At 39.1% G+C, this 12390-nt stretch overlaps 1 protein-coding gene across 11 annotated transcripts in view; it reads left to right on the top strand.

The window, feature by feature from the left end:
- IRAG2 (inositol 1,4,5-triphosphate receptor associated 2) overlaps nt 1-12390 on the top strand; it is a 109385-nt gene that overhangs the window by 21788 nt on the left and 75207 nt on the right. For 8 of the 11 annotated variants that reach the window (XM_086401689.1, XM_086401692.1, XM_086401690.1 and 5 more), the window contains 4 exons: nt 1771-1929; nt 6942-7059; nt 8237-8287; nt 11932-12009. In XM_086401689.1, coding sequence (XP_086257815.1) covers nt 1771-1929; nt 6942-7059; nt 8237-8287; nt 11932-12009 — 406 coding nt within the window. The remainder of the gene's footprint in view (nt 1-1770; nt 1930-6941; nt 7060-8236; nt 8288-11931; nt 12010-12390) is intronic. The other 3 variants (XM_086401698.1, XM_086401697.1, XM_086401696.1) reach the window with 1 other exon arrangement.

Genomic DNA, 12390 nt, shown 5'->3' with positions numbered 1-12390 from the left:
TGACCTTAAGCTCTTTGGAGGGGGGGGTTGCTTTTTTTTTTTTAGTTGGAGTGTAATTGCTTTAATGTTGTATTAGTTTCTATCGTACAATGAAGTGAATCAGCTATATGTATACCTATATCCCTCTCTCTTGGATGTCCCTCCCATTCCACCCATCTAGGTCATTTTAGAGCACCACGCTGAGCTCCCTCTGCTTTATAGCAGGTTCCCACTAGCTAGCTATTTTACACATGGTAGTGTATATATGTCAATCCTTATTACTGCTTCAATAGATACTTTTGAGAAGGCAATGGCACCCCACTCCAGTACTCTTGCCTGGAAAATCGCATGGATGGAGGACCCTGGTAGGCTGCAATTCATGGGATGGCTAAGAGTCAGACACAACTGAGCGACTTCACTTTCACTTTTCACTTTCATGCATTGGAGAAGGAAATGGCAACCCACTCCAGTGTTCTTGCCTGGAGAATCCCAGGGACAGAGGAGCCTGGTAGGAGGCCGTCTATGGGGTCGCACAGAGTCGGACAGGACTGAAGCAACTTAGCAGCAGCAGCAGCAGATACTTTTAGATATTAATGAGAAAAGCTGTTTTCTGCTACACATGCATTTGGATATTAAGGAGAAGTGACTCTGTTCTTTATTTTTATTTTGAAAAAAATTTTTTGGCTGAGCCAACATGTGGCTTGTGGGATCTTAGTTCCCCGACCAGGGATTGAACCCAAGTCTCTGCTTTGGAAGCTCAGAATTGAAGCACTGAACCTGTCCTTCCTTATTTTATCTTTGCCACTTCAGGTTTATCTGTGCAAAAAGTGTGGACTAGGAACCGTGTAGCCAACCTATGCTAAAGTCTAGGAAAAGATGGCAAAGAAGAGGAGGCCTGGGACTCTTTGAAAAACACAGTTCAGACTCTCAAAGGGTTTAGGATCAAATGTCAGGGCAAGCGTGACAGCTACAAATATTAACAAGCTGTAGAAAATACTAGGAACCATGAGTACTAAATTGTGAGCTACAGGCTACAATGATAAAACTCTAGGAATTGTTTCCTAGTTAAAGGCCTGTTGAAACCGGCCAAGATTTCTGATTGAAAGCATCCAGTGTCAATTTATTTCAGGATTTTCCATAACTCAGGCAGAAGTAGGAACTCTTCAGTGTCGATAGAGACAGAAGTTGGGAGCAAAGTGAAGAGGAAGAAATGAAAGCTGTAAAAGTTGATTTCACAAGTGGCAGATGCTAAATATCTGGCAATTTTGGAAAAATCTTTGGTGTTATTGTAATAAGTGCTTGAAAAAATACTGTGTATGTGAACTATGTTTATGAGGATGAATGAAAATAAAGTAGAAAATCTTCTTTATTTGTTTATTTTTGGTTGTGCTGGATCTTCATTGCTGCATGTGGGTTTTTCCTAGTCGTGGCAGTTGGAGGCTATTCTTTGTTGTGGTGGTTTCTTTCTTTCACACAGCAAAGGCTCTAGGCAGTGGGCTTCAGTAGTTACAGCATAAGAACTCAGTAAGTTGTGGCACGCGGGGCCTAGCCTGGGAGGGCTTCGGCAGTTGTGGCCTACAAGGTTTAGTTGCTCCACAGCATGTGGAATCTTCCCAGACCAGGTATTGAACCTGTGTCCCCTACACTGACAGATGGATTGTTAACTACTGGACCGACAGGGAAGTCCTCACAGGAATATTTAAGCTTGTTTGGGCTTAACCATAAGCCTTACTTTGACTGGAAGGGATTAGTGATGTTGAAGTTTATGCCCATTCATCCTTTTCCCCGCAGAGAGGTACCTGATTTGATTACCTATATAGCAGACATGCATTTCAACAAGCAGAAATTGGAAGAGGAAAATAATAAATTGAAATTGGCATTGGAAAACTTGGAGGAAGCAAACAGAGAGTTATCAGAGGACTGTACTGAACTGCGCCTTCAGATAAAAAGGTGAGCCGTGGTGTGGGTACTGTGTGCTGGGAATTCTCAGTTCCTTTTCCTTTTTTTTTTTTTAATAAATTTGTTTTTTATTGAGATACAAGTCACAAAGCAGAAGAGTCACCCTGTTGAGGTATACAATTAGTGTTTTTTAGTATATTCACAAGATTATTCACATGATCTAATTCCAGTTATTCACAAGTATATCCACATGATGTATTCACATGATATCAAGTATATTCACATGATCAGGACATTTTCATCACTCCAAAAAGAAATCCCATACTGATTAACAGCCACTCCCCATGTCCTCCCCTCTCAGCCCCTGGCAACCACTAATCTACTTTGTATCTCTATGGATTTGTCTATTCCAAACATTTTCATATCCATGGAATCATACAGTATGTGACCTTTCTGTCTGGCTTCTTTCATTTAGAATCACATTTTCAAAGTTCATCCATGTTAAAGCATATATTGCTATTTCATTCTTTTTTATAACTGAATAATATTCCATTGTATAAATATACCTCAGTTTGGACATTTGGGTTAGCACCACTTTTTGGCACTTAAAAAAGCTGCTGTTATGAACATTTGTGTGCAAGTTTTTATGGGATCATATGTTTTCTGTTTTCTTGGTTATGTATCTAGGAGTGAAATTGCAATACTTTTTAAGACCTATACTTCGGTCTTCCCTGATAGTTCAGTTGGTAAAGAATCCACCTGCAATGTAGGAGACCCTGTTTCGATTCCTGGGTCAGGAAGATCCGCTGGAGAAGTGATAGGCTATCCACTCCAGTATTCTTGGGCTTCCCTTGTGGCTCAGCTGGTAAAGAATATACCTGTAATGTGGGAGACCTGGGTTCAATCCCTGGGTTGGAAAGTTTCCCTGGAGAAAGGAAAGGCTATCCACTCCAGTATTCTGGCCTGGAGAATTCCATGGACTGTATAATCCATGGGGTCACAAAGAGTTGGACACGACTAACTGACTTTCACTTACAACCTATACTTGAGGGCTACCCAGGTAGCACTGGTTGTAAAGAACTTACCTGCCAGTGTAGGAGACATAAGAGACATAGGTTTAATCCCTGGGTCTGGAAGATCCCATGGAAAAGGAAATGGTCACCCACTCCAGTATTCTTGCTTGGAGAATTGCATGGACAGAGGAGCCTGGCAGGGTACAGCCCATAGCGTCACAAAGAGTCAGACATGACTGAAGCAACTTAACATGCATGCATGCAACTTATACTTTGTATTTTGAGAAACTGCCACACTTTTCCAAAGTTCCAAAGCGACTGTGGAAAATAGCTTTATTTTCCCACCAGTGAAACAACTTTACTTTCCCATCAGCAATGTTTGTTAGTTCTTTTCTAGCAATGATGTTCTCTATGTCCTTCAAGTCTCTGTGTAAGACCAATATGCGTACAGGTCAAGTGTAAATCTATCCCAACATTCAGTGGTTCACTAGAACTCTACTTATGCAAAGTTCCATGCTGAGTATTATGAGAGATTCATTGATGAGTCAGGTTTAAAATGTGCCCTCGGGGTACCTGTTTGGCCACCTGATGCGAACAGCTGACTCATTGAAAAAGACCCTGATGCTGGGAAAGATTGAAGGCAGAAGGAGAAGAGGGCAACAGAGGATGAGATGGTTGGATGGCATCACCGATTCAATGGACATGAACTTGGGCACATTCTGGGAGATGGTAAGGGACATGGAAGCCTGACGTGCTGTAGTCCATGCAGTTGCAAAGAGTCAGACATGATTTGGAGACTGAACAGCAACAGGGTACCTGTAGCCTAGAAGGATGATAAGAACATTCATTACCTTAGCTTAAGCTAGAAAGGGATACTGGACCTTGAGGATGTAATAGATCAAGTGCAGACACTGGTGAAATAGATGAAGTGGGACATGCTTGAACATCAGAAAACAAGCAACCTGGTTCTCACAAAGTCTGTGTGTACAGGTGTCATCAGTTCAGTTCAGTCACTCAGTCGTGTCCGACTCTTTGCAACCCCATGAATTGCAGCATGCCAGGCCTCCCTGTCCATCACCAACTCCTAGAGTTCACTCAAACACGTCCATCAAGTCAGTGATGCCATCCAATCTCATCCTCTGTCATCCCCTTCTCCTCCTGCCTCCAATCCCTCCCAGCATCAGAGTCTTTTCCAATGAGTCAATTCTTCACATGAGGTGGCCAAAGTACTGGAGTTTCAGCTTCAGTATCAGTCCTTCCAAAGAACACCCAGGACTGATCTTTAGAATGGACTGGTTGGATCTCCTTGCAGTCCAAGAGACTCTCAAGAGTCTTCTCCAACACCACAGTTCAAAAGCATCAATTCTTTGGTGTTCAGCTTTCTTCACAGTCCAACTCTCACATCCATACGTGACTACTGGAAAAACCATAGCCTTGACTAGGTGGACCTTTGTTGGCAAAGTAATGTCTCTGCTTTTGAATATGCTATCTAGGTTGGTCATAACTTTCCTTCCAAGGAGTAAGCATCTTTTAATTTCATGGCTGCAATCACCATCTGCAGTAATTTTGGAGCCCCAAAAATAAAGTCTGACACTGTTTCCACTGTTTCCCCATCTATTTCCCATGAAGTGATGGGACCAGACGCAATGATCTTCGTTTTCTGAATGTTGAGCTTTAGGCCAACACTTTCACTCTCTTCCTTCACTTTCATCAAGAAGCTTTTTAGTTCCTCTTCACTTTCTGCCATAAGGGTGGTGTCATATGCATATCTGGGGTTATTGATATTTCTCCTGGCAATCTTGATTCCATCTTGTGCTTCATCCAGCCCAGCATTTCTCATGATGTACTCTGCATATAAGTTAAATAAACAGGGTGACAATATACAGCCTTGACATATTCCTTTTCCTATTTGGAACCAGTCTGTTGTTCCATGTCCAGTTCTAACCGTTGCTTTCTGACCTGCATATAGGTTTCTCAAGAGGCAGGTCAGATGGTCTGGTATTCCCATCTCTTTCAGAATTGTCCACAGTTGATTGTGATCCACACAGTCAAAGGCTTTGGCATAGTCAATGAAGCAGAAATAGATGTTTTTTCTGGAACTCTCTTGCTTTTTTGATGATCTAGTGGATGTTGGCAATTTGATCTCTTGTTCCTCTGCCTTTTCTAAAACCAGCTTGAACATTTGGAAGTTCACGGTTCACATATTGCTGAAGACTGGCTTGGAGAATTTTGAGCATTACTTTACTCTAGCGTGTGAGATGAGTGAAGACTCTACACATGGACATCACCAGATGGTCAACACTGAAATCAGATTGATTATATTCTTTTCAGCCAAAGATGGAGAAGCTCTATACAGTCAGTAAAACAAGACCGGGAGCTGACTGTGGCTCAGATCACGAACTCCTTATTGCCAAATTCAGACTTAAATTGAAGAAAGTAGGGAAAACCACTAGATCATTCAGGTATGACCTAAATCAAATCCCTTATGATTATACAGTGGAAGTGAGAAATAGATTTAAGGGACTAGATCTGATAGATAGAGTGTCTGATGAACTATGGACTGAGGTTCGTGACATTGTACAGGAGGCAGGGATCAAGACCATCCCCATGGAAAAGAAATGCAAAAAAGCAAAATGGCTGTCTGGGGAGGCCTTACAAATAGCTGTGAAAAGAAGAGAAGTGAAAAGCAAAGGAGAAAAGGAAAGATACAAGCATCTGAATGCAGCATTCCAAAAAATAGCAAGAAGAGATAAGAAAGACTTCCTCTGCAATCAATGCAAAGAAATAGAGGAAAACAACAGAATGAGAAAGACTAGAGATCTCTTCAAGAAAATTAGAGATACCAAGGGAACATTTCACGCAAAGATGGGCTCGATAAAGGACAGAAATGGTATGGACCTAACAGAAGCAGAAGATATTAAGAAGAGGTGGCAAGAATACACAGAAGAACTGTACAAAAAAGATCTTCACGACCCAGATAACCACGATGGTGTGATCACTCACCTAGAGCCAGACATCCTGGAATGTGAAGTCAAGTGGGCCTTAGAAACCATCACTATGAACAAAGCTAGTGGAGGTGATGGAATTCCAGTTGAGCTATTCCAAATCCTGAAAGATGATGCTGTGAAAGTGCTGCACTCAATATGCCAGCAAATTTGGAAAACTCAGCAGTGGCCACAGGACTGAAAAAGGTCAGTTTTCATTCCAATCCCAAAGAAAGGCAATGCCAAAGAATGCTCAAACTACTACACAGGTGTCATAGATGTTAAAATTCTGAACAGAAAAGTCCTCACTTAACTTGAAAACACAGAAAAGCATTCTAACATTGAACTCCTACCCTCACAATTTTTGACCATATTCCAAATCAATCTATAAAATTAAATATATATATATATATATATATGTATGTATATGTATTTATTTGGTTGCACCAAGTCTTCATGCAGAGTGTGGGATCTTTAGTTGTAGCATGTGGGATCTAGTTCCCTGACCAGGGATCAAACCCAGGCCACCTGCATTGGGAGTGCAGATTTTTAGCCATTGGACCATCAGGGAAGTCCCCCGATCTGTAACATTAAAAAAAATGCTAACCTCAGGCTCTCTCCATTCCATTGTTGGCTTATGTATTTGAAATATTCAGTTTCTTTAAAAAGAAAACAAGCTATGCTTTGAGTGAATGTGTGATGTTATTTAATAACTATTTGTGTAATTATATTAACTAATATTATGTCTTAGTAGTAGAAGGAAAGAACTGTGTGATTTAGCCAGTGATGGATTTCAAAGGGAGTATGCCAGTCCTTGGCTTCAGGAATATGTTTGTTTCCTTCTATCCTTTATCTCCCAGTGTACTCTACCTGAGTCCTTTCCCTTTCTAAGGACTGTGGAAGATCTTGAGTAATTTTTTTTTTTTCCTTTTACTATTGTTGGCATCTGGTTTGAATTTTCAGTGGTTTTCAACTTGGAGCTTAAAAACAGTCCGTGGCTTTAGTTAGTATCTTTGACGGTTATATTTGAGGTTTTGCTTATTGCCTTCTCTCCCCACCCCCACAGTGCCCACCAGGCTATTATGAGAACAAACCTGTTAAAAGAAGAACTGGAGGAACTGAAAATTACTATGAATGCTTCAGAAGAGCAGAAGACCATGATTGTAGCCCAGAACAAACAATTAGTAAGTCATCCAAGTACTTTGAAATCAGCGGATAGTTTATTTAACTGAAATCCAAATGGTTTATTTGGAGGCAAAGATCAGAAATCATAGGCTGATGAATGAATTGGTAACCCCTTAGAAAAGTAAAGATAAGTAGGATAAAAAATACTGTTTTCTTTTCAACCAGGGTTAAAATTCTTTACAAATGTTACATTTGCAATGGTTTGTGAAGATCTAGAATGCCTTCTGAAGTTAACAGGTGAATTTATAAATATCTGACACTGAAAGTCACATCTTCCAAAAAAAAAAAAAAATTGTGTGTCAAACTTTCACCTTTTTCTCAGGTTTTTAAAAACATTCATTTTTTTCAGCATGTACAGATTACTAATTAGCTCCATTAATCAGTCCTTAACACTAAATAAGCCCAGGCTTGTAATTTTTGGAGCAAAACATTATTTAGACTAAGCTTCAACTACCAGAGAAGTAATTATTTTTATGGAGACTGTTAAACTATTCTCTGGAGCTTCAGTAATAATCTTCAAAATCCCTCTAGCACTATTTGAGCATTGCTAACCATGGTCAGGCATGGGGGGACAGTCAGCTGAAAGTCATTCAGACTGATTTATTTTTAGGTCTCTAAGGTATCAGGAAACTTGAATTTCAGGCCTGTGTCTTTCACTCATGACCTCCTACAAGCAACAGTTTAGCTTAGCTTTTGCTTCAACAATAAATGTGGAGACTGGACTCACTAAGTATCAGGTGACTCTGCAAGTCTCTATGAATACATTACAGCAAGGACTCAGTCTGGGACCACTAAGGAGCTTCTGTGTGGAAGTCATGTAGAGCAGTGACCAAGAGCTCACCTTTGGGAGTCAGACTGAGAACATGTAAGCCCCATTTCTGAGGGCTGTGTAACTTTAGGCAAACCACATAACCTTTATTTTTTGTTTTCTCATCTTTCCTTCTCTGTCATGGTTAGATTGAGTCAAGGAGGAGAGTGACTTTTCACTGATACCAAGAAACTGGAAGCCAAAGGCTTAACCCCATATTGAGAATATTTTCCGACTAGGCTTATGTGCAATATGTCAATGCTATATTTAAGGTTGCTGAAAAAATGTTGATGACTCTGGAAGTAAATATTTGTTATTTTCATAAGCTTCTCAAATACTTTTAAATTATGTTTCTCTTAATAAATCAGGAGACAGAAAACCGGGCTCTGATTCTTAAGATTCGGATTCTCCAAGAAGAGGTATGTTGAAATTGTTAAGCAGACTATACAGATAAATATGGAAATCATACAATCATGGGTCCTAACCCTGGATTCATATGAAATTCAAATCATACGAATTTCAGGCTCCTGTGGGCAAAATACTAGGTTGCTTTGTCAAATGACAAATGAGAAAGAGTAGACAGGATTTTCCTGTTTGGACAGAAGTATATTACCTTTGTAATCCTCCTCATGTATTTCCTTCCTCATGTAATTTCATGAGGAAATAGTATTTAAGAAATTCAGACTTAAGATGAAATGAAATTAACCCATCTAAACAGTATGCAAATCAAGAAGGAAAATGTAGACGTTATTTAATAATTTTCCAATATTATTCCACAAAACTAGATGGCAAAGGTCATTGATTCTAAGACCTAGATCTTAAATTCTTTGACAGTCTGACCTTGGAAAGGCCATTTATCTTCTGAGGGATTAATAATACCTATTCTCTACAGTTACTTTAAAGGTTAAGATAATCATGTGAAGCCATTTCGTTAACCATAATATACCTATATATATTAGTAAATATTAGTAAAATCTTTAAAAAAAGAAAACTTTTATGCAATATATATTTTTAAGCAACAAAATTAAAACATTGAAAGAACAGGTAAAAAAGCTATTAGTAAGTTACTATTTTGAAGAAAAATTCTCTATAGGTATCTTTTGAATGTCAATCATTATGTATAGTTTTTTGGTTGTGCTTTATGTAAGTTTATTAGAGTTATTTATTAAGCTGCAATGAATGATCTGAAGAGTTATCCAATTCATGGCCTAAGTGGACATTCATAATGGATTGCAAAGGAACAGCTAAAGATTGGAAAGAAATCTTGTATTTTGTTTAGATATATTACAGCTGCCAGGCCAGGTTTCCATGAAACTAGTGCTTTTGAAGTAAGTTCCCAGTGTAAGATATTTTTCTTCTCATATTTAAGATGATTGACTACCATCAAAGAATTATAGTATACCAATTTAGAATTGAGATAGAAGGAAGGAGACTTAGAACTCTTCTTCATGAGATGACATTACGATGATTGACTTGTGTTAGAAAAGGCATATAGATGTCACTAAATTTCCTTTAGGAGGTAAAAATCTGATGCATTGTGAAGAGCACAATGGCTTGGGTAATTATTCGATGGAGTGCTTAGTCACTCAGTCGTGTCCTACTCTCTGCAAACTTATGGACTATAGCCCCCTGGCTCCTCTGTTCATGGGATTTTTCAGGTAAGAATACTGGAGTAGGTTGCCATTTCCTCCTCCAGGGAATCTTCCTGACCAAGGGATCAAACCCACATCTCCTGTGTGTTCTGCATTTGCAGGTGAATTCTTTACCCACTGAGCCATTGGGGAAGCCAATTATTCACTTACATTTATTTACTTCTTATACACACATTCACTGGGAGATAGACTCTATTCTAAGTGAATATGGACTTAAACAAAATAGCCTGTGTGAAACTAGCATGTTAGATGAGATTAGTGCCACCGAGAGAAGAAGAACAGAAAACAGCAATTTAAACTAGGGTGGTTAGGGGACTTCCCTGGTGGTCCAGTGGTCAAGACTCCACCTTTCAATGCAGGGGATGTGGGTTTGATGCCTAGTCTTGGAGCTAAAATTCCACCTGCCTTGTGGTCAAAAACATAAAAATAAAGGTTTACCTTATAAACTCTAGCTTATTGGGTGGTTAGGAAAAGTAGAACTGTGAAGTTAATTTTTGGTTAAAAACTATGAGGCTCATCTTGAAGAACACTCATGGCAGAGGAGATAGCAAGTCCAAAGTCCTCAGGCTGTAGCCTGCCCACCATTTTTAAGGGATAACAAGATCATTGTGGCTGGAGCAGAGGGAACAAGTACTACAAGGTGCTACAGAGAGTTGTGGGGACCTGGACCCCCAGGATCTTATAAAGGCATTGTTTGGACTCTGGTTGTTTATGCTGAGTGAGATGGGAGCTGCTGAACAGTTTTGAGCAGAGGAGTAACATCATATAATTTCAGTTTTACCAAGATTTCTCTGGCTCCTGGCTTTAGAATCAACTGTGGGGCGAGGGAAGAAGTGAGGAGACCAATTAGGAGGCTCTTGTATTAATATTAAAGCAGGCAAAAGTCAGTGAAGGCTTAGACTGAAGCAGGAACAAAAGTAGTGGATAAAGTATTCAGGTCAGTAAATGCTTTATAATATCCCAAAATATTTATTATATATCCAAGTAATATGTAAAATTCACTTCTAGTAGTTTCTATTAGAGAGTCCCTTGGACTGCAAGGAGATCCAACCAGTCCATCCTAAAGGAGATCAGTCCTGAATATTGATTGAAAGGACTGATGCTGAAGCTGAAACTCCAATACTTTGGCCACCTGATGCGAAGACTTGACTTGCTTGAAAAGACCCTGATGCTGGGAAAGACTGAAGGCAGGAGGAGAAGGGGACAACAGAGGATGAGATGGTTGGATGGCATCACCAACTCAATGGACATGAGTTTGAGTAAACTTCAGGAGTTGGCGATGGACAGGGAGGCCTGGCATGCTGCAGTCCATGGGCTTGCAAAAAGTTGGACATGACTGAGCGACTGAACTGAACTGAATAGTTTCTAATGTCTCAGTGAAATACAGAGCAAAGTCATTGGCTGAGAGTGAGGATGTTGGAGGAGGTATTGGAAGTTCAAGGAGAGATAAAGAATGAAATAGGCCAGGAATTGGCAAACTTTTTGTGAAGGACATGATAGTAAATATTTTTAAGCTTGCCTGGCTAGAAGGACTTTGTCACAACCACTCACTTCTGCCATTGCAAGGTGAAGGCGGCTAAGGACAATCTGAAAACAATGGGCTCAGTTGTGTCTTAATAAAGCTTTATTTATAAAACCAAGTAGTCAGAGTTGGTCTCTGAAAATGGAGAACGGTAGTTGGTACAGTTTGCAAATCCTTGCTTTAGGCAAATGGCCATTTGAATAGATATGATATAATCACCAGAAAACCTTGAGATTAAAGCTTACAAATTTAATATGTGACCTATTGGTTTATTTGTATTTCTCTTTAACAATCATTATCAGAAAAGGTGCTGGCATGGAGTGGATGGCAATCTGAAATTAAGAAAATACTAAGAAATAGGGGAGAGCCAAGGGGATTGAAGGGATGTGGAAGTAAGAGATTGTAATGATTGGCCGTGAAAGAATTTAAGCTGAGTCAAGAGGTGACTGAGTTCATAGGAAGGTGGTAGGGTAATGAGAAAGTAGTGGGATCATTGGATTGCAGGTTCCAGTGGGGACTGAAGGTTTGTTGATGCACAAAGAAGTAATCTGGAAAGACAAGAAGAAATGGTTGAAGAGTTTAATTGCAAAATGCTTTTGCAATTAAGGTAACAGAAGGGTCACAGTTGCTGTAATGACAAATCTGAAGGTATGTCTAGGGAGTGAGTGGCCCAGATAGAATGGAAAATAAGAAGGGAATACTGAGAATATTCCTGGATGATCACATTAAAAAGATTGTTATTTTTGGACAAAGTCTAAAGTTCTGTCCCTTAGTTTAAAATGGATTACGATGTCAATGATGAAAATATCACTTTCTAAAAAAGACTTTGTGATGTCCTTTTATGTTTTTTTTGGTCTAAATCTAAGAATACTATCTTACTTTACATTAGAATGCTAAGAACATTATGGATATATATAAATTGGAAGAGAAGATTGAGGACTTGTCTAAAACTGAGAAAGAGCACCAAGTAAGCACTTCTCAAATACTGGTAAAATATTTTCTTGCATCAAATTAATATTACTTTATGAAGGTGTTTGTGACTCATTGACACAATGACCTTTCATTATAAATTTTGAAATTTGTACTCTAGATGTCTGAGTTATATAAAAGACAGCTTCTGCTTTTTTAATGTAGCAGCTTTACTGATACATAACACATATGCCATTAAATTCACTCAGAGTCAGTGGTTTTTAGTATTAATATATTCAGAGTTGTGCAACCATTACCAAAACCAATTTTAAAATACTTTTATCATCCAAAAAGAAATCCCTTTAGCGGTCATTTTCCATTCTTTCCCAACACTAGACAAACACTAATCAGCTTTCTATCTCCATAGATTTAGTTATTC

The sequence above is a fragment of the Bos grunniens genome, chromosome 5, assembly GCF_055505025.1.
Source record: "Bos grunniens cultivar Pamir isolate PY7600 chromosome 5, Bosgru_T2T1.0, whole genome shotgun sequence".
In the NCBI taxonomy this organism is placed as follows: Eukaryota; Metazoa; Chordata; class Mammalia; order Artiodactyla; family Bovidae; genus Bos; species Bos grunniens.
The sequence above is the reverse complement of the archived record's forward strand: the minus strand, read 5'-3'. Positions and strand labels throughout refer to the sequence as shown.